At 31.7% G+C, this 23,609-nt stretch overlaps 1 protein-coding gene across 1 annotated transcript in view; it reads right to left on the reverse strand.

The window, feature by feature from the left end:
• Positions 1-1,797: 1,797 nt before the first annotated feature.
• The window catches only part of LOC118184804 (uncharacterized), a 119,447-nt gene continuing 97,635 nt past the window's right edge, over positions 1,798-23,609 (reverse strand). The window contains exon 2 of the mRNA XM_085815849.1: positions 1,798-8,556. Within this exon, the coding sequence (XP_085671975.1) occupies positions 7,342-8,556 (1,215 nt within the window). The 3' untranslated portion in view covers positions 1,798-7,341. The remainder of the gene's footprint in view (positions 8,557-23,609) is intronic.

Genomic DNA, 23,609 nt, shown 5'->3' on the forward strand with positions numbered 1-23,609 from the left:
CATATTCGGAAATAAGTGCTTAATATTTATAAATCTGTTCTTAAAAACCTGTTTCTTACATCTGAGAACGTTGCTAGTCCAGTTAAGCATTTACGAAACATACATAACTGCACATTTTAGGAACAACAGAAGGGATAATTAATTTATGTAAAAATCTTTCTGAACTTTTGCAATTTTAAATTGCTTCATAAAAGTTTATGTATGAAAAATTAGTTTCTGCACTGCAATGTTAGAAACTTTATGGGGAATATTGCTGTAGGATCTGCAGCAAGATTCCTCGTTTTTTTCTTTATTTTCTGTAAAGAGATCTCTATTATGATGTATCATTTGACAGTTTCTGCTTGCTTAGGAATTCTCAATGAATTAAGCTCCAAATTTCAATGCTTCTTTTTCCTGTAATTTCAAGGATTCATTAGTTGATATCCGAAGCTGTTTCTTTATATTCCGACCTTTAATATAAGCAATTTGCAGGTTTGAGGGAATGTTTTGTTATGTACTGGTTAAGGGTTCTTCTAAATAAGCGCAACTTGAAAGTACGTGCATAAAAGTAACAGATTAATATCGCTAAAATAAATACATGTTGATAAGAGCAAAAACAAAGGTAGTAAGTAGATCGAAAACTATAAATATGACGTTAACTATTAAATATAAAATGTATTACGATATAAATCCCTTTGTGAATGTGACATTATATGCAACTTGCTCTCTTCAAAAAATCCCATATTACTACAATTAAAAAAGCTAAAATATATGAATAATTTAAAATATTTGTATATCGCGATATATGAATTTGTAGTTGGTAGCGGCAACACTAGACAATCATTCTGATCCGAGTGTATCTAGATGGACGTGAACGGTATACAAGATACGATGGCTAGTTGAAGAGAAACTAGGTTAGACAGCAAATGAATTAACGCCAACCAGTTTCTTGGTATGTTTTTAGTTGCTTAGGCTTTGAAAAGCTACAGAAACATTAAAAACTCCAAGAGTGTCAACAACTATTTTCTATATGTTCGAATAGCATCGTTCACATTTCAGCGATGAGTTTGTTTTATGGGTCGATTTGACAAATTGTCTTAGATACTATTAATTACGTACAAGAACGTCAAGCTTATATTATATGTTGCACGTTTATGCGGTAAAACATTAGGTGGCAACTTCTCGTCAGTCTGCTCAGCCGTCTGAAGAGGTAATCAATGTTTAAAAGCTCGAAATATTAATTCGAGCAAAAAGTAAAACAATTTCTTTGATTTTGAGCGTTGCTTAATGCTCTGCTTAGTTTCGTAAGCGATTTCTTTTTCTTATTTACGATTATCTGAAGAATATTGTGGAACATATTTTTATAATACACCTGCTATTAAAATGCATTGCAATTTAGTAAGTTTCAATATTTAACATGATTCAAATGTAAAAATATAATAAAATGAGCAAATATATTGCATTTTTAAGAGTTAAGCTTTAAATTGTTCTTTGTTGAATATTTAATACAAAATAGTTTAAAATTTTCAAAATAATTAAGAATTTTGTTTTCTAAATAAACATGCAAAGCATTCTTACCTTTAATTCTCTATAATAAGATGCAATCAAATCTCAGAACATTTTATAATGCACTTTGTTGTAAATATTTGTGCTATTAAAAAAAAGAAGGTTCTGTAATATATATATATATATAAGTTTTTCATTATTCATTGCAATGAAATAAACATTCAACGTTTCCTCAATTCTCTTCTGTGTAAACATATCTTACGTCTTTGAAAATGCTTGTGAAGAAGTAAAGGAACGACACTGACACAATAATATGTTCCGAACTTATAATTTATAGATAACATCTTTGTCTACAGTTGGAGAACACATAAAGCGCTGCGAAGGCCGTTGAACACTTTTCTCGCACATTTGCTTATTTATCCACACATTTACGTACATTAATTGGATGATAATAGCTTATATCAATTTAAAACACAATAACTGTATTATTTACAAAACCAAAGCAAAGTTTCTCTTTGCAGTGGCAACACTTTCAATATACATATGTAGCAGGAGTTGCTTTTCTTCAACAATTCACAAAAAATACACACAGATAAGTTCTCTAGTAGATAACCTAATTGAGTCCATTTACAATTCGCTTAAATCGATTTTGTTCACATAATACTATTAATCTGCTCTTTAAAATGCAACATCGGTGAAATTTTCAACAGCACACATTATGACAAGAGACTTTTCACAAAAAAATGTAAAAGCAGGGTAAAGTATCACTAAAAAGAAACAATAGAGAGCCGAGTAATGTAACGATAAGACTGAGAGAGAAATAGGTGTTTCACGGGAATCAACTGATATTTGTTTAAGACTAAAATTTAGGGCAAAAAGTAATTGCTTCGAATTTCCTTATCATCTACGTAAGAAAACTTGAAATGTTTGATGTTAAATTTACAACTAATATTAGGCATGGGTAATTTTAGATCGTTCAGGTAAAAGATTTTTATAGTTTCGTCAAGTGAAACACTAAACTGCTTACAATACTCAGAGAACGCAAAGTATCCAAAATATTATAGATTAAAAATTAAGATTGTAATGCGAATTTAATTACTAATTAAGAGAACAGTTAATTAATGTAAAATAAAATTAATAAAACATAAAAGTTTAAAATACATTTTAGTCACATTTAAAATAACTTCATAATTTACAAATGACCTTTCAAATATAAACAAGAATTTATAAGATAAAATATGTTTTAAAATAGAATGAAATAACTTGTTTACTATTTTTCCAAGCAAACCATCTGTCACTGCAATACTAGTACTGCAACAGCTGTCACTGCAAGAAAACGTTTTTAATCCAACACTAAGAAAGTTTCTTAATTCCAAAAGAATAAGTTTTTTGACTGTTAGGTTGGCATATTCTTGCACGGCGTCAATAATCTATTCCTTAGATTTGAATTTGTTTGCCATTGCATTTTTGATCGCTTTGACTTTGGAATGAAGTAATATAAGCGTGTTTTATCACATCAAAAGGATAGATACAAGTTTAGAGTCTACTATAGAGTAATCCTTTTCAGAATGCTTCAGAAGTTGGGCGACTGCAAAGGATATTCTTGGTTTCCAGACATAAAAAACCGGAACCCATTTCGCTCTCATCTTGCTAAATTTAACTCAATTTTTAACTAATGCTTCCTCATTACCAAGACTTATTGTAAGCTCTTAGCGATTTTTCTGCCAGTGATTCTTTGGTTGACTCGAATCATTGTAGCAATGACAGTCAGCTTGCCTTCGTTAGTTGAGATTCTTGGCCGACAAGCAAAAGGTTCTTTTTTAACCTTCAGCTGATCTTCTTTAAAAGACTTAACACCAATCACACAATGTAGACTGAGAGTGAGAGAGAGAGAGAGAAAGACATCAAGCTCCAAATCTTTTAAGTCTCGAATGAATAATATGTTCATTATTGAAAACGCTAATGCTGAATCGCTGTATATTATTGTTATGACATTCTGTTCACACATGTTGATTACAACTACATGATTACATTGAACACTTTACAAGAACGAAGCATGAACATTCCTGTTTTTATTTGAACTCTTCCAGTGCAATGTTGCGCAAAAGACCGATAATCGGATTGAAAAAGTTTTCACGCCGGCGGTAGCCCATGCGTTATTCAAACTGACAGTGAAATATATATTTAAGACTATGTTGTACAAGAGCTGATGAAATAAATTAGTGATAATTTTAAATTATGTTTTCCAAATTACGTTTCATGTGTTGGTACATTGTTGAGTAGAAATTGTAAGCATATGGTAACGAAAATGTAATTTTGATGTATTTTTTATTTAATGAATTTAAAATATGACGTAAGTTATCAACACAAAATGATTTCTTCGCATTGTTTTAGAACAACGAAATGGAAGCGAAATCGATTCAATTTTTTTGTTGCAACTTCGCTCTTGAAATCGATGAAATTATGTTTTTCAACCCACTTCTCCATCTTATACTCTTTGATAATATTAATACTACAATAATTCTCTTAGTTTTGTTTTTTTAAATACGTACTACCAAAAGGAAAAAATAAAAGTGATTACCTTTTTGTTCTTATTTAAGTTACATTCAAATGCATCTTAAAAAGTATTTTAGGATTACATCGTTATTATTTTTAGTCATCAATTTCAGTCGAAATTAAAGAGAAATTGAAATTAGTAGAATATTATAAGTCTAAATTTTGTCTCACTTTTAATTTTTCTATAGATACAGAATTTATTTGTTAAACTTAATTAGAGTATATAGCGGGCTCTTTAATAGGATCTTCTCTGATGAAAGCGTAATACATTTTATCCTTAATATTAGGCTCAAAAAATTAATTACCGTAATGTCTTCATTTCCGGAAAAGTGTTATCTTCTGATAAGTTATTACATATTTTTAATTATGCTTTTACAAAGAAATTTTGCGATTAATTTTATATGCATTTAAATGTATCAAGTAGGTTTTCTTTTAATGTAATTTAACCACCGTGTTTTATTAGTGATTGGACTTGCTGTCTCTTCTCTCCTCAAAGTCGAACTGTTTAACATTTAACTTAAGTATATTTAAAAATATTGATAAAAGGTAGAATAGTGCAAAGAAAGTCCTTATCAGTAAAACTGATTAATATAACGAGTGCATCATATTTCTCTCTATTAATTGATGTTAATGAATTATTTTTAATACTGGGAGAAGATATACTTAGCCATGTAACGTAAATGAGAATCCTTAAAAGAAAAAAAAATCTGATTATGTCAAAATATTGAAACTGATTTTTATTTATTAAAATTAGTTTTGTATGCACTTTTATCAGAAACCTCTTTCACTTATTCTGAAAGATTTAATTATTATTAAAATATTCTATTATAAGTTAATATTTTTAAGTGTAGAAGGCTGGAGGCTGGCTCTTGCTAAAACAATTGCTTCTTCTTTACCCTTCTTTTACATTTTTTAAAATTGTGATAAATGGCAAAATTTCAGTTGCAGACGAGCTAGAATGAGCGAAGAATCAATTGGTTAATAACTGTCGTTATTATTTCGACAACTTCCAAATACAGTCAATAAAAGGAAGAAGTTCTTTTTCGTTTCTTTAACTACATTTACAGCAGAATTCCAATTCATACAGATATCTGAAAAATATCTCTTTGAAAGTTTTCATATTTTCGTACATATTTATTCTAGTTTAGATTGTTTATTCATTTTCTGCACCATTCTTCTTCAACCAATAACTCATAGTTGAATAACTAGGAAGTTTTTCCGAACTGAATTGAATATGTCGAAAGCTAGAAGAAATTCCATATATTGCTTATAACAACTATGAGTAAAATAATAAAAGTTTTGGAGGATGAAGAACAGTTACTTAAAGTTTCCAAAAACTAGACTCAGTAAGCTTTGTCGTAAACAACACTTATTATCTCCAAATGAATTAAATAGAAAGCACATTTATTCGTGCACTCATAGTCCAAGAAAGCACCATAATTCACATGAAATACAAAATACGCAGACACTTGTACAAAATAACGTTAAAATCAACACACTATATTAGTTTTTACAAAAGATAAATAAATTGCTATATAAGTCATAAAAATCTTTAAAAAATACATTAAACTCTAACAATGTACAAAAAAAAATAATAATGAAAGTAAAACATCTATTTCATAAGTAATATATTTATATATATATGTATATAACATTTAAAGCATTATATTAATGTTCCTTTATAAATCATTAATCTCTATATAGTATTCACTGTAGGAATGCAGATAAGGCGCGACTAGATGACGGATTTGTTTCACATTAATTTAAAAATAAAACTTACAAAAAATTAATAAATTTTGAACATTGTTTCGCTTACATAATTGGCTTCACTTTTTTATTTGTTAATTAGTAATGAAGGAAACTGAAATCTCTTACACTGGTACGTATGCAAAGATTCTTTTGAAAGACCCAAATACAAAAATCTGATAAATCATGACAGAAAATTTGTATTGCTGTTAATATTTTATTGACTAATTTAATTCAGATATTTTATGTATTGTGATTTTTATAATTTTTTATTACACGTAAGGCAATACTGATATTTTATTAGTGTACCTTTAACGGTATACTAGCTCAAAATGAAATTAAAAAAAACTCTTACTGAAAAATAAGCTAGCATCTTGCTAACAGCGTGTTTGACAAATATAGCCTATTGAGGGTACTAATTTTATCACAGTTTTAAAGTGAAGCATTACTGATATTTGTTGAATATACTATTTATTCTGCCTGTTCAAAGAATATTTTCATCTTACTCATATTTCTTACGAATCTCACACTTTGGTATGTGAAGGAAATGTGTTATGTCAATACATTTTAGACCCACGATTTTCAAAGATTAAAAATTTTATGATTTTAATAAAATTTTTAAATTGTATTACATATTCTAATAAAATATTTTAGTAAATCTTTATATGTTCATGATCAAACGCATGATTTTTTTTTTGTAAATCAATGTCTGATTGTTAATTGAAGATATTAAATATTTCATCAAACATATAATTTTAATGTTAGTAAGCTCTTGAATGCTTTTGTTGAAATGTGCTGATTTTTTAATTTATGAATTATAATACTGATTAAATTTAAATAGCATTTTATTTCAAAGTTACTTGATTAATTCAGCTTCCGCCAGAGACGCATGTTTTGCAAAGTTGCATAAAATTTAAAACAGATTGTCCTATACGACATATTAATTTAAAAGTTTAACCCTATAATGCTTGGATAGAACCGCTAAGTTTATTTTTATCTTCATTAACTGTCTTTGTTTTCACAGAAATGCAAGGAAAAACAATCCGTTAATAATAAGTAACATTTTATGAAAGTGAACTTAAATTTACAGGATGTTAAAAATATTCTAACTTTCAGAAAACTGTTTTATTCACATATATATGAAACGAGTTATTCATAACCTTAATGTAAATAACATGTTAGAAACACTAATTTTTAACATAAGAGGAACTCTCAGGCAGTAATTAGTGTATTTTTAACTTAATCTTTTTATAGTTGAAACGTTTTATTATTCTGATTTACTATTAATGAAACTTATATTTAAAGGTTTTAATATAATGAGGAGGGAACTCTTTAAGAACACTTCTTCTTACAAAGCATTTGAAATCAAATTGAAAGGTACATTAAAAATACTTAATGTTTGTTGCTTTTATCAGTGCAGTTTATGGAAATATAAATTGAGGACTGTTATGTGTTCCTTAGCTTTGGCTTTCCCAAATATCTAAACTATTTCAGTTGAACATTGGCAAGTTCTGCGAACGTGGTGTACAACAATGTAACAGATCTGTTTTCAAATTAGACTGCTGTATGCCTCTTCATGTGTAGGGAAAGATGATCCGACCTGGAAAACGCTCTCTCACAGAGTCTGCACTGAAAAGGCCTGTCGCCTGTATGTTTTCTGTAATGACGAGTGAGTTCATCTGATCGCGCAAATTTCCAACCACAACCCTTCCAGTTACACTGGTAGGGCTTCTCTCCAGTATGGGTCCTCAAGTGGGCCTTCAGGTGAGAACTCTTAGTGTAGGTTTTGGAACATCCGGGATGCGAACATGTGTGCGTCGTAATCTTTTTCCTCCCGAAACTTCTCCTACCTCTTTTCGGTTTGCCGATAATACTTCCGGAGGGAGTTTGCTGCTGCTCCGGAATTTCAGGCATGTTGGCAAAAACAGTCTGATGAGTCGCCGTGAAGCTAGTTGTAACGGCTGTGGTGGCACGGTTATTGTTGAGTAATTCTGCTAGGTGTGGCGAGGAGGGAGGTGTAACCATTCTCAAATGAGGCGGGGGCTGCTGTTGCTGCTGAAGCTGACCAGGATGCGAGGACGACAGAGATACCACCGTGGGTCCGAACTGCGACTGAGCATGGTTCATTAAGTGAGGTGAGACGAAGCCATCCACCAGCAAACCACTGGCGGCTTTCATGGCTAGTTGCTGACCTGTCCGTTCTGGGGACGCGGGGGGAGACATTTGACTCGCAATAACAGCGTTCGCGTTGGCGTTATATGTCACCCACATATTTTGGGTCAGTGTAGTGGCATAAGGAGAAACTTGAGAATTTGCTTGTTGTTGTGGGGGAACACAATTGTTAATCTGCGCGAACCTATCCTTCCCGTGATCTACTGGAAGCAGCGGCGATATCATGTCCTCTGTGACATCCATGGCACCATTGCCGCCGCTACTGTTGTTGTTGCAACCTTCCTGTTGCTTTAAGCGGTCATCAAAGTTTACATCGTCTGGGTAAGTCACGGTTGAATGAGTATTTCCGCTGGAGGAACCACTCAAAACAAAGTCCATGTAAGCACCTATGTCCTCGTACCTGCTGGGCGATGCAGTGTCCTGCGTGGTGTCGTGGCTATTGAGAGATGGAGCCACGAATCTCTTTTGGATATCTGCGGGAGGAGTTGGTTGATTCAAGTGCAGGACTCTCGATACTCCAGAACCAACGGGAACTTTCATCTGGTGTTCTGCGGGGTGTATGTCTCCCAAAAGAACGCTCTCAATGTCTTGCCACATCTGCAAAAAAATTATTCAATAAAACAACAAATCAAGCTATTTTAATGAGATTAATGAATTTATATTGCATGCAATTTATGGAGTTTTTTAATATGGATATAAATGTTGTAGCAAATATTTAGAAGAGAAGAGAAATTTTACGATTTATTATTTTTAAAACTCAAGTATTAGTACTACGGTACTTAAGTGAAAGTGATGCAGTGAAATAGAGAAATAACTTAAGGCATAAAAGATTCTTACTAAGTCTCTTTCATATGCTTAGTTTGTTACCGTTACGACAAATATGGATTTTTACAGTTATCTTGCTAATAGAAGCTGTAAAATTACATTGTTATTTTTCATGACATCTCTTGACAAATATTATGCTTTCAGGGCTAGTTAAAATTTAACATCTCTATGCGAATTTTATTTCAGTCCTCAGGCAGAGCTAATTTCTAAAATTAGAAGTGCCGAAGCTCTATGGAAGATCATCAAGAAAAAGGAAAAGTAAAATTTAAGAAATTCATAAATAATTAATACTGAACGTGAATAAATGTATGGCAATAAGTAAAAAAAAATGTACGTAAAATTAATGACAAATATTTAAGTAAGAAATTTAAAATACTATTATTTATTTTATTTGGAGTACCGATTGGAATTACAGTTTACTTCGAAAACTGCAAAATACCAGAGGCCGGCCACTGCTGAATTTAGGGAAAAATCGCTACGATGAAATTTTAAAACTTGTTATTCTGCTTTATAATTTGCCTCCATATGTGTAATTAATTTACTACTCAAGTAGGGAAGAGAATTTTACTATGAAGTGTATTTTATATATTGTTAGGAATTATCTGCGTATTATTATTCACCGAGGAAAAATTTTCAAGAACTGCCACAAAATCATTGGTTTTTCAACCTTCAAAAACATACTTAGTTTTGTTTCCTTAATTTATATGAACTAAATTTATTACATTATCTTTTTTGTAACGTTTTGTTTAAATATCTCAGTTGATGCATACATTTTTTCCTCTGATTTATTGACAATTACAAAATTTTACACCTGTTACCCTTTGTTAAAATTTACAATCCTATTAGAATTGCCCTTGAAGGAATATGTGGAAACAATGGTTTGTTAAAAAAAAGTTTCTTACTTATTTGATACCTTAGAATAAAAATCAAAAGAAAAAAAAATGCTCTTTCGTATTTCATGGAATTAAATTCTGCATTTTAATGATATTGGTATGGCAGTTTCGGCAAATGAACAAAAGCTAGATAACGAGCCCTTGGGGAAATACAATTTTCCGGCAATAAATGAAGAAAACAAAATAAGATTATCATGTCATAACAAAACAAATTCCACCTCCGAAAAAGGACTAACCGCATTATAAAAAATAGAAAGTATTCCAATTAAAACAAATTCTTCTCTTCACCTTGGTCCACTTTCAGTTTTCTCCTGCCTTTCTTTTTTTCCCTCTATCTCCCCACTTGTTCGGACCAATGAGCTATAAACACGCGTCTTACTTCAACACGATCACTTTGACATCGGGATCATTTAAGTGTCAGTATGCAAATGAAAAATGAAATTATGAAATTAATGCTGCTTCGCCTCGTTTCAAAAAGCCGTAAGTAGTCGAGTAAATTCGCTGGTAAAAAAAAAATTATACTAATTTAAAAAAGGAGAGAAATGGCTTGTGTTTGTCTACTTTCCGCCTCTTCTGGAAATCATAGTTGTTTCATTTTTTACTTTCGTTTATGTTACTAATGATGAAAAGGTTTGCCCAGAGGGTTATGCATGATGAGGTACTTGTCATATACCGCTGAAAAACATCAGTGTAAAAAAAAGATAAAAAAAGTCGAATCCATTAGCTAATCAAATTAATCGAGCGTTCACTGTGACCGAAGGCTCAGACCAATTCCAGTAAAGAAAATGGCGATCGGTAGTTTGAAATGTGGAAATAGGAGCGGCTGCCAATTAAAGCCGTAAATAATGTTTCGATATGTGCGTATAATTGGATATAAAAACGAATCAAGAGAAGTGTATATGGGGAGTTGTGTATCTTTGAAACTCAGCGAGGCGTAGCAACTTCGCGATAGTGATGTAACTTTCACAAATCCATTGTGATTCATCTGATGAGAAACGTCTCTTGAAATGTTTGATTTAACACTTATCATTATTAAGTCAATTTTAACACTGAAAAATTGTTTTTACTAGTAAAATCCTGTACTTCATAAGAAACGATGAAGTCAATAGACAATGCAATAATTTCATTCATTTTCGATATTACAAAATAATATTTCTCATCATCACAATCATCTAAAAAGTTGTTTTATCTGGACTTCTCAACAACGAGTTAACACTGTTATTTTGTACTACGAGTACCACAAGTTTCTGACATAAGGCAACTGAAAAATTTCTTTCACGTATAATATATCGTTTCATGCGAAAGTAATACAACAAAGTGTTATGTTACTGTTATTTTAGTTTAGTCTTACCTCAGTTGCAAACTTGGAACTCGTATTTATATTATCATCCATATTTAAAATAAAATGTAATGTTTAGAGTGAAATTTTGTAAGAATAAGAAGACTGCAAGTCTCTCTATATAATTCTTTTTAAAAATTTTGTTCGAAAGGAAATATACACTTGTAATATTTTTGTGTTTGTGTGTTTTTTTATCGAAATAAATAGAATTTTAGAAAGAGAAATCCGTTTCATATTCACTTTAAATTTTATCAGATGGAAAAGATTTAGTTTTATCAGAAAACAACACCAAGTGTTATTTTATCTTATGTTCCCCCCCCTACATTCAGTTTGTCGGTTTTGTTTGACTGTTTGCTAGATTTTTACTGCTGCACAACTTAAAGAAATATACATTTCATTGAGATACATTGAACCAATATTTATTTGCTTCATTAATATTTCAAAAATTAAATTGATACCTTTCTTACCTAAAATATTTTGTGCCAATGTATGAATTATGTTTTGTGGCTTAATGCATTTTTGAACGTCAAACATATTTAGTTTAATTTGAATTTGATTATTTGAACACTTATTTTCCTTTTATATTGTTTTAAATTGTAATAAAATGTTTTGAAGTGAACGCAATAAAATATTTGAAGTGTAACTGTACAAAAATAATTAAATCGATAACGTAGATAATGCATCATATTGAGTAGAAGTCTAGACTCATTAAATAAGAACTCTTAAAAAATAGTAGAATGATGTACTTTAGTTTTTTCCCCTCTTCATCTGAAATTGTTTATGATTTGTTTAGTATAAACTTTTTGAAGTCTTAGATTATAATTTGAAGATTTCCCAGATAACAAATTTATTATTATTATTTACTATTCTTACTACTACTACAACTGTTGCAAATATTACTGTTGTTACTATTATTATTATCTCAGCTTATTTCGTAAATTTCACAACTTTCAACTAAATGACTAATGATTTACTTTCTAATAAACTAAAATTAAGAACATCTAAATTACTCCGACACATAAATAGTAGTATTATTACTAGCCAGTATTCCGAATTACTAATTACTCGTTGTATTCCGAATTCATTGAAACCCTTTATCAGAAGATTCATATTTTTCAAAGGCTTTTAAATATAGTCGCATCTTAAAAATGTTATCATTCAGTATTATTTACTTGACAGCGAAATCACGTAATCTGGTATTTTGCGTCCTTTATGTTTTAAGAGAACATAACATTCTTGTTAAAATTAAATATTTTACATAATCTTTAATAACGATTTTCATATAAAAATATTTAGCAATCTTTTAAATAAAGTGGTTTTTCCCATCTAGAACGTGCATACCAGCCGGTTACCCTTAGAAAGTCTTTCACAAAGGCATCGCTTCTCTTAGACAGATAGCTTTAATGTGTTTTACCATAATTAACGATAATCGTATGAAGATACGAACAGTCAAAATGGCTTCCCACGAATTTTTGGAATTCGAATGGGGGTGGAGTATCTCTCTCGAAATTCTATTCCCCGCCGTTCCGGAGGAGATAGTGCCAAAATCAAACAAACAGACGGACGCGCACAGATTTTAATAGCATACATTTTTTGAAAATAACTAAATAAAATATTTTGAGTAAAAATAAAAATGTCTTGTGCCTCGTGGCTTTCCAAACAGCAGGGATAGTAATTGCACATGCAGAATAATGAACCATCACGTAATTTAAGAGTGAGAGGGAAATGGAACTACTAAGCTATAGATGTTACAACGTCCAAATAAATGTCTGTTCTTATATTGATTTCTTTTTAAATTAACTTATGTCTGCTATATTAATTAGCTTCATTTATTTGCTAGCCTTATGGGGCAACAAATCTCGAGCTGTTGAGTGGTGTCAATGATGCCTTGTTTGTTCAAGAAAATGAATGTTAGCCTGAAAGAAAAAGAATCGATTGAATAAATTACTTAAAGCGTTATCTTTCGCGAAGGACCCGAAACTTTCGATGTCACAGTATTTCAATCTTAACGTGGGTAAAAAGCGAAAACTGGAACTACGTGACCTAAGCAACTAGGCTACAATTTTCTTTTCCGTTATGCTCAGAACTAGTTTGACTCACTACCAGCAACTTCGAGACAGGTGGGCATTCCTGTTCCTACGAAATTAATTTCCTTCCTTTTTAGCATGTAATTCTGTATTAAAATGACAGATCTGCATGTAAGAGTGGACCTCATGATTGGTAATCATGTGGACGGTGGCAGTCTATAATATGCTGAGTTAAAAGATGTAAACGCTAAATTTGAAAGCAGAAATCGAATTTTCATTAAATTATTTATAAAATACTGATTTCTATTCAAAGACTGTTTCTATCTCCTTCTCCCTAAGCGGCATGTAAATAATCAAAGATCTAAATCAGAAACAGATAATTAAAAGGTAATATTGTTGAAGAGAATTTGTTTTTAAAATAAAGTGATTTTAGATGTAAGATATACATTTATTTAATAATTATGTTCATTTAATTTTTCTCAGAAAAATTCCTACTGAAAAAATTTAAAAAAATTAAGTTTCAAGACTTCACACATTTTAATTAAGAATGGGATATTGTATTCCTCAAAATCATCAACTCTTGAGAAAGATTCGAAAATTTGAATCTTTCCACTTTTCCTATCCTTCGAAATTTTCCAATCATTCAAACATTTTAGACTAGCTTTATTGACATCCAATAAAAGTCATTTTTACAAAGAATTATTGTAATTTGGTTGTAGCTAGATCTAAAATCCTATCTAGTCTTGGCCCTGAATTTCATATTTTGAATTTTCTAGGGAGAATTTAGCGTTTTATTTCAATTTATGTTAACTCCTGAAATAATGCTCCCCTCTTATTTTGATTTAAAAAGGATTGGGATTAGGGATTATTCAATTATAGCAAAGCATACGAGGGCTATCTGTTTAAAGGGAGGGATGCCTTCGTGAAGGGCTTTCTAAGGAAACTGGCTCGTGTACACGTTATACATGGGGAAAACCAAGAAAACGCCCATGCAGTCAGCCCGTCCGTGGGATTCGAACCTCGGACCGACCTACCAGTGTTCAGCGTCTTTACCGCTCGGCCGCTGGTGGGCCTTGATTTAAAAAGAAACTGTCAATGTAAAAATTTGAAGAGTTATTTAATTGTTTTTCTCAAGTAAACTGAGGAAATTAACTTTAAAATGAAAAAATTTAATTATGTATTTCGTTTACCAAATTTTATTTGCACCTGCGTAATAAATAAAGAAATTATATGTTTAGATAGAGATGCTCTTAATTTCGTTTTTCATTAAAAGCAAATTTTATTTCATTTAAACAATTTTGATATTAAATAGAAGTGTCTTTCATTACTTCCTTTTTATTATTATTATGTGAAAACTTCGGCGTCCACCAGCGGCAGAGGGGTAAAATCTCTGAACAGTGGTATCTCCTACCAGGGTTAAATTCCAGGCGAGCGGGCTGGCTGTATTGGTTGTGGTTTTTGCCATCTGAAAAGTGCATACCAGCTAGTTACCCTTAAAAAGTATTCCATGAAGGCATGATTCCTCTTAGGCAGATAGCCTTATTGTGCTTTACCATAATTTATTAAACCGAAACCGGAGGTTATGGTAAATTCGAAATTCGAAAGATTAGAGCGATTCAAGAATTTTTTAGGATTTAGATTCGAAAACAGTTTGGATTCGTCTTATTTCTGATTTCAATGTTAGTTCCTGGGAAAGTTAAGTTCTGCTCCGCTAAGCCTGGGCGGCCTCCAGACTTGTTGTTAATGTGCAGATGTTTTTAGAAAGCAGTCAACACATCTTTCACTCTGGAAAAAAACTGGGAGAAAAAGTGGGAAGTTTCTTTTAAGTGGGCAGAAGTTTCTTATCTTAAGAACTACTTGTACGCCTCATGGCAAGTAGTACTTGTACACCTCAGAAACGTTTTATCTTAAAAAGATTAATCTGAAATCTTACGAAAATGCCATTCAAAGAAGATAGGCAGCTGCTAATCAGATCTGAGGAAAACAAATGCAAGAATTAACTAAGAAATTACATTCGGACAAAAAGAGGCTTTCTTTTTATCAGAACAAAGCTATCAATATTAATTAAAATTCTAGTTAATCTAGATATGTACATAAGTATAATGATAAAACATGTAATACAAAATTATTATTCTAGTTTGCAATAGCCTTTGAAGACTCTTTTTCAATTTAATGATTTTCCCTTTTGGCAATAAAACAGTAAGATGCTTAAAATCAGTTTTTCCGAACTAAAACATTTCAGAATGAATGTCTATATTTTAAAATGTTTACGGTGGATGAATTTACACAATAAAAAAGGTATAATAAAATCTTTAGAAATTTCTATAGTTTTATGAATTAAAGTAAATTTTATAATTTGCATTTAAAACAGTGCGTACTTTTCTATAGCTGATTTGAAAGCTTCTATTTTTATTATTTTTACTACGGTGAATTCGGAATCGCTGTCTTTAAAGCAGATAAAAAATTAAATACTTTCGAAGAAATTGATCAGAAATTTCCAAGAATAAAAATTTATCACAATAAATGGATATTTTAAATAAAATAATTAGTAACAAATCTATCAGTTTCAGTTTTTAAGAAATTAAATAAATCAGTTATGAATATTTTGTAAAATATATATTATATTTGTCTGCATAATTTTTATTTAAATTAGTGATATTTTAACTAGTTTTTAGATTAAATCAATTAGTTTTTAAACTGTAATGTTGTAATTTTTCTCTGTTTGGTCATGTTTACTGAGCTTAAAAATTATCAGACGCAGAAAAAATAACAATACAGTATTTACAATATCAAATATTCTTTAGTGTGATGACTGAAGCAGCTAATTAACTCTCACATCTAGTCAGTGTTGTTAGCTGTCATTTCAGATCCATTATTGCAAATACTATTGACTAGAAGCCCGACGAAGGATTTTATTGCGTGAATAGTGCTGAAATTTTCTGCTTGTTTCTCACTGGATGCTAGTTGGGCCTTTAGGCGTTCTTCTTTGTTGCAATATATTTTTTCCCATTTTTTTTTTAAACCAGTGATTCGACATTTGCAATTAGACATCATTTGTTGTAAAAAATTTTCACGAAAATGGCAGCACCATAAGCTCAACAAGAATAAGTTCAAAACGATTTAAACACAGGGTAAGTATCTCTAGTACTAAATTGTTCTCTAAATTCTGTTTTGAATGTGAAAAAGTAAAAAGATAAGTTAAAAGTTATCAATCTAAAATTACATAGCCTAGTGTAGAAATTAAATTTATCTCATATGATACTAGTCCTAGGAACAAGAGCAGGATTTTTTACTTGATGATTTTCTTGTCTAGAAGTATCCAGAGGCAGATTTATGGTTGCGCAAATTGCAATCGTGAGGGGCCATGTGTTCGAGGGTACCTCCAAAATGATTAATTAATTTTTAAAAAAGAATAATTTTATTTTTGTTATTGTGCTGTGTCTAACTTTTTGATCCAAAAATTTAATCAGATCCACGAATTCGTCAGAATCAAGAGGAAAAGGCATGGATCTTGGCTATCTCTTGGTAGACAGCGCGAACTTTCACAGCTCTATCCCAGTTTCTAAAGAGAACAATACGGAAATGGAATTCCAGGGTCTCTTACTCCCTTACCGTGTCATCATCCTCTCCAAAATATTTGCGACTCGGTAGTATTTCAAGTTTTCCCATGCTGCAAAGACACTATACGCTTTGTATACAGCCTTGCGTTCTGCGAGATTCGAAACCAAAATCCAACGCCATGACAACAGACTTCCCTATCATGTCGAACAAGGAGTCTTAAATGAGTAATAGTAACATGGTGGACAAGTAATATATATATATATATATATATATATAATCGATGATGGTAAGTAAAGACGATAAGTAAAAAAAGTAAATGTAATCGATAAATCTAAAACTGAGATGTAATGCACCGACTTTTATCAGAGAACATGTATGCCATCTCACAGAAATATTCTAGAAGAATTCACAATTCATCAGCGTACTTACATAAGCTTTAATTAGTTGACTAAGAAATTTCTTATTTTAATTAAGGATGCAAATTCCGTCTTAGACTATGCGAAACAGTCTGACTTTTCAATTCGTTTATAGGATATGTCCTAAAAAGTCTGTCGCATTTTGTAAATAAAGAATATGAAACGAATTTTATTGGTACTATTCAATAGAATCATGATTTTTTCCTTTGGGGGATACGAAATTTATTCAACGGTAAATAATATTGGATGTGTTTTAGGGAGTTCGTATAGTGCACAATAAAGATTGATTAGTGAAACATTTTCTGTTTTTCATTCCAATTGCGTTTCTTACTTGACAAATGTAGAGTAAAACTAAAGCAATAAAACTAAAGCTTAACTTAAATGCAATCATATTTTGAAGAAATGTAGAATATAAAGCTATGAAGCAAAGCTTTACTATCGAGAGCAAATATTTTGATGAAGGATCATTAACTGATGCAAATTATTCTATAAAATACTGTATTTAGAAATATATAAATTACATGAAAAATTAAATAGTTACCTCAGTATAAAACTAAAATCGAGCGAAATGAAATTATTTTTTTCCGGTGATTTTCCTATTCGTTTTGGGGTGAAAATAATGTCGATTCATCCGCTGCTATCCCGAATTCTCTTCTTCAGTAGTCCCTACTATGTCGCTCAGACGGTTATAGCAGTTAGGGTAACCTACTGTAGTACCGAAGGGCCCGGGATCGAATCCATGAGGAGACATGGATATTTGTAAATATTTAGTGTCCGTGGGGCATCGGAGCACTCTTAAAGTCCTCTCGTGTGGATTAGTGGAAGGGGAGAGGAGTAGGAGACTCAAGGTCACCCCTGGAGTGAAACTAGAAGTCTCTCCAGCTCTGGCAACCGTTCTTCCATGTAATATGGATACGACAACAAAAACAATAGTCTCTACTGTCAGAAAATTTCTCGTTTTATTCTCTTGTCAAAAAATAGCGTGTTGGGAGATAGATTAAGCGTTATGAATCTGATTAATACGTCAGCTGCTGTGAGGTAATTTTGGTGTATTTTTGGTGTATTTAATTATGGCAAAAGCACACTAGGGCTATCTGCCTAAGGGGAGAGATGCCTTCGTGGAGGACTTTCTAAGGGAAACTGGCTCGTATACACGTTACACATGGGTAAAACCACAAAAACACCCATGCAGCCAGCCCGTTCGTGGGATTCGAATCTCGGACCGAACTACCAGTGTTCAGGGACTTTACCGCTCGGCCGTTAGTAGGCTGAGGTAATTTTGGAATAGTGCTCTAGCGTCAGTTACAATTCTGTTTACAATCAGATGCTGTATATATATGAATGTAATATATGAATAATGAATGAAATGTAATATATGAATGTGCATTAAAAGGAATTTTTAAAATAAATAAGATTTAAAAAAGAAATTCAGAAAATAAATTGTGGAAAGGAAAATTTATAAACTTTATAAACCAAGCTAAAATATTAAGGCCTATATTGCGTAAGATCGGTTAATTCATGAAAATGGGTGTTTGTCTTCTCAGAAAGTGCTTGGAGAGGAGGATGAAACGAGAAAGAGCAAATCGATAGGGCATGACAGTGGATAAAACGGAACAGAGGAGATAAATCGGCATTATTTTTAACAGCGGATGAATATGGGAAAAGATGAATCGGCACTAAATGATTTTCCCCATAATCAGCATTATCATTATTATATTTACATTTTGAAACGGTAATATTAATAGCTGAACTTCGCTTAGCAGTAATAATTGTAGTGAGCATTGGAAATGCACATCACAGATAGTCATATTCCCTAAGGCTTGATATTTACAGAAGACCAAATTTTGTTGGCATATTTGTTCCGGGAAGTTTCACTGTAACATGAAAGACCCAACTCACCAGGCAGAAAGGGCACTCAGACCCAGATCAGAATTACCATACACGGTTAATGGCCCCAATCCCTGCAGACGATCCAAGAAAAAAATCAATTAAGAATCTTATTTTTTTGGAAGAATACTCTTCTAAAGTTACTCTTCTAAATATTTTCCCTTTTTTTAAAAAAGAAAATCGCCAAAACTATCTTAATCCGCACTGACTTTAAAAAATTTTTTTATCAGTTTTCATTTTATCATGACAATACTTTTTCAGCTTTTCTACCAAAATTTTCTTTTGAAACTTCATTCTGTCCGACCAGTTTAAAATCAAACAGAATTTAATTACGATGACTGATTTTAAGGGAAAGGAGAAAAAAAAATTAAATAAAAGGAAATAATTTTGTAGACAGCCCCTGGTAAAAGCAAACGGTCGTCCTCCCGTTGATTTTTTGTAAAATCGTCCATTATAAGAGCTCTTGTACTACCTTGTCGGAGAAAAGCATTAAAACGAGCTGTTTACACTGTTTGCGCATAAAGGCCGTCTTTTGAACTTTCATTGAAGAATGCCTGTGTGTGTGTGCTTTCCTTTATGAGCTCGCTGCGCTCTTTTGCTCCTTTTGTGTGCACTCCGGGGCACTTCTTGAAGCGTGCCGCGCGTTCGACAAGTGCGTGCGGCAAGCATAGGGTCTCCTCGACCACGTTTACATAACACTTACAGGAACTGTAGAGAAAAGTAATAAACCAAGAGCGAACTTTTTTATTGCATTCTAGAGTTCTTTGTGAACAACGGCTTTATAAGCAATGTAAAACAATCATCCTTTGTTTTACGATTGTGATTTATAGTTAAAGGTCTTCGTCAAGGCAATTTTTCCTAAACGATGGAGTATACATGCTTAAGAGGGGTAATACTGTAATAAAAAACAGAAATTTAATATAGTTGCTAAATTAGGAGTTATAATATTATCAAAATTAATGATTAAATTTTTACATGATTTTTACTATAACAGAGGAGTGCGATACATTAATTCATAGTATTTTTGGTAAAATACTTTAAAGCTTCCAATAACCGCTGTTTCTCTCATGTTTTGTTAACCGTTGAATTCAACATTGTCACTGGATATCTTAAAGAAAATTTGTGATTTTTGCTTAAAACCTCTATGAGGATGTTCAAGGAAGTGTTTTCTTCATTATGAGAATCGTAGCAGAACTGTATAAAAACTGTTGGTGTTATGGAAAATTCCCCGTGTGTTAAGAACTGAAGAGATTTTTACACAACAGCAACAAATTGACTATAGGTGAGAAACGACGATTTTTTATGATGAGATTTCGATGCTTTCGAAACATTTTCGTATATTAAATCCAAGATGATGGGCAAAATTATTCTTCCAGAAATGTACAGGATTCTAAAACATGCATATTAACCCCATCCTGTTATCTCAATAATATGATACACGCTTATAAAGGAAAATATGAATCACGCAAGAAAATGTCATTGTACAAGATGTAAATTTTCACTCTAATCCAAGCAAAGGATGAGCACAGGAAATGATAAAATAATTTGATCTCGAAATTCGGTTAAAATCAATTTTTAATAGATTCAAGAAATTTATAAGTAAATAGAATTAAGCAAAATACGCTAACTTTAAAAATGGGCAAAATGCAGCTTTAGTTTGGCATATGATTGCCTTTGTGTAGAATCGACACTTCATTGCTTCTACACCAGCTTAGAACTGATGCTTGGTATGAATAACCGATGTTGCCTTAGTGTTGACAAGGTTTTTAATTCACATTTGTACACGAATTAGGAGGACAGAAATTTGATGAAATTATTGTTTTTATCTACGTGCGACAGACACCGACATAGAGGCAAAACCGGTTTGTGTCCTGCATATCAATCTTGTGCCTCATTTTTAGTAAAATTCGTAAATTATAACAATAGCTAAAATGCTATATATATATAATCAATGTATAATGAATATTAGTTCCCAAACAAGAAAATAAGTTAAGTAATTATTAAATTAATGATGTTAATTGAAACAATTGAATGATATCTCATTATCAAAGTAGTATATAGCTATTCACGACGCTGTGAGCCATTAAAACAACTAAAAATCATAAACTGTAGAAAGGCTGGGAAGTCTGAAATTACAATAAATAAGTGCAATGAATATTTTATAAAGACTTACACAGATAAGTAACTCTTAAGAGGGTAATCGTTCACTCACGTTTCCAGTTTGAGAAATTAAAACAAGGTAAGCTTTCAGTCAACCAAAATTTTGGTCATCTGACACCTTGTACAAATTAAAAGATTTGCGAGATTCTTATGTAGATTTTTCGGAGAAGGAAATAGAAAAAATAAGCAATGCTACTGCCGGTATTCGAACACCTGATCTTCCGACAGACCAAGACAGCTACCAACACAGACTTTCAGTTTTCTATCGAAAAGGACGCGATAAGAAAGGAAAAATTCCTTACACTTTTACAAAGAAGTGAAGACTTTAGTAAAGAATACTGTCGAAAATATACAGAATTCTTTCCTAAAAATGTATTATCAGAATTAAATGACTTCAAAAATTTCACAGGGGGGAATTGGGTTAAAGATCGCATAAAAGCAAATTTTATTAAATAGGAAATTTCGAATTTTAGCATTTTTAAAATTCATATTTGAAAGTAATGCTTCTAAATTAATATTTTTCTAACGTAAAATGTATGCTTTAGAAATTCTGAGTCGCAATCTTAATGTGTGTAGGTATGTAAAGCACCATTTATGTGATCCATCTTAATTTTTTTGCTATCAGTCCGTATTGTCGAGATATTCCTGCTGTTTCGTACTTTGCCCCCTTGTGCTGTTTGGTATTTTGGATAAACATTGTACTTTGACTTTTGTTCTCGGATTTTCATTCCCTTTTTATTTTTCCTTATAATTTTCAAATTTATAAATTGTGCGCAAAGGATTATATTCATGACATATTTGGAAGTTTTGACAGTATCAAGATATATCCCACAAATTTGTGTATGGAAACACTTTGGTCAATAGCAGTTGCTTTTCTCCAGTGCTAATATAAAAATATGTATTTCGTTTTCTTTTATAAAATAGGCCAAACTGAATTATGTTACCAAAATTGTCACAGTTTGAAGGTTAACCTGATTTAATTCATTTCTTAAAATGGAACTTTTGGTTTACGACTAACTTTAAAGAGGTATTTAGTTATTCAGTCATTCGGAAGCACTTTATATAACATGTCTGTATAATAAATATCACTTGACTTCTCTGTACAGTAATTAATACAACTTCTCTGCATATTGTCTTTACAGGTAGACTTATCTAATACATACGTCAGCCATTTCTGGGTTATATAATCCACTATTTGTATATTCTTGTTATATTTAGAATTATTGGCATTGCTTATAGGAAAAAATTATTGTATAAAATAACTTCCCTCAGAAACGGACATTGCCTAGTGTTCAAAATTTTATTTTTACTGTGTTATGAGTTTCACAGTTGAACTTCAGATCACAAACACTTCACTTGGAAAGCAACGGCTCATAAAAAAAAAATTCTGTGAGCCCTCGGGTGTTAAAGAGTGTTTCTAGCTACGAAAACTCCAATCAGCAACATACAACTTTCAAAGATGTTTTGAGGTAATTAATATATATCACATATAAAAGTTATCTAGGGACTTCTGAAAAAATATTTGAATATTTTCCATTGCTTAACTCATTAACAAAGCTTGAAGGTAAGAGACATACATATTCATGAATTCGGCATACGAGAAATTAGGATTAGATTCGGTTGCAGGCAGAGACTTTGCTCTGACACCTTTACTGTCATCTATGCTATTTTGTCTCTCCACAAAACCTTTTTCTAGAGATTTAACAATGAAGACGCTGAGAAGATACTAGAAGAAAATAAAAGTGAGCTCATCAAGAAGGAACTACAGTTTTAGAATCATTAATAAAAGGCGATTTTGGAAGAACTGTCTCCAAAAGAAGAGCAAAAGAGAAAAACGATCCTAAATCTCTAACCTATCAGATTTGTACAAAATGGCGTAAGATGCAAAGTTTTCACACAACGATCTCGCCTCAACAAAGCTCAAGCAAGCTATAGCATAAGCATGTTAATTAACAGTACAATATAGCACTGGAAAGCATATTAAACATAGGTGAAAATAAATCTTCTGTTAACAAATTTTGGATGAAACAGACGTCACTGCTTCTCAGACTGAGAGGAGGTTAGAGACAAATCAAAGGTAAACAATTATGCCCTCTAAAATCTGCAAAGTCCTGTTGGGAATTTCGCATTCAATCAATAATATCTTTCTAACCCTTTGTAGAGTCATTAAGATTTTTGAAGTAAAAAACAAGGAAAATGAGCAATGCCCTCTTTGGGTCTCGAACCTGGACCTCTCGAATACGCGCCTTTACACGACGAAGGCATGCAGAAAGGTAGGAGAAAATACCTTATACCTTTTTTATTTATACCATCCACTCTCCTTCGTATAGGTACAGTAAAATAAAATTAACTTTTCGTCTATTTTATCTTTTTAAAGTTGATTTTGTTTTTTTATTGTTTGATATTTAATGATTTCCATAGGTTTGGGGTTGCGGACGCATGCACAAAAAAAAATGTAGTAGCGTTAAATAAACAGTCATCTGTGGCTCAAGTACGAATTAATCCATTTGTAGAGTCGTTACGTTTTTTGAAGCAGGAGACG

This window comes from Stegodyphus dumicola, chromosome 4 (genome assembly GCF_044657685.1).
Source record: "Stegodyphus dumicola isolate Sdum_Otavi_A_Nest chromosome 4, ASM4465768v1".
NCBI lineage: Eukaryota > Metazoa > Arthropoda > Arachnida > Araneae > Eresidae > Stegodyphus > Stegodyphus dumicola.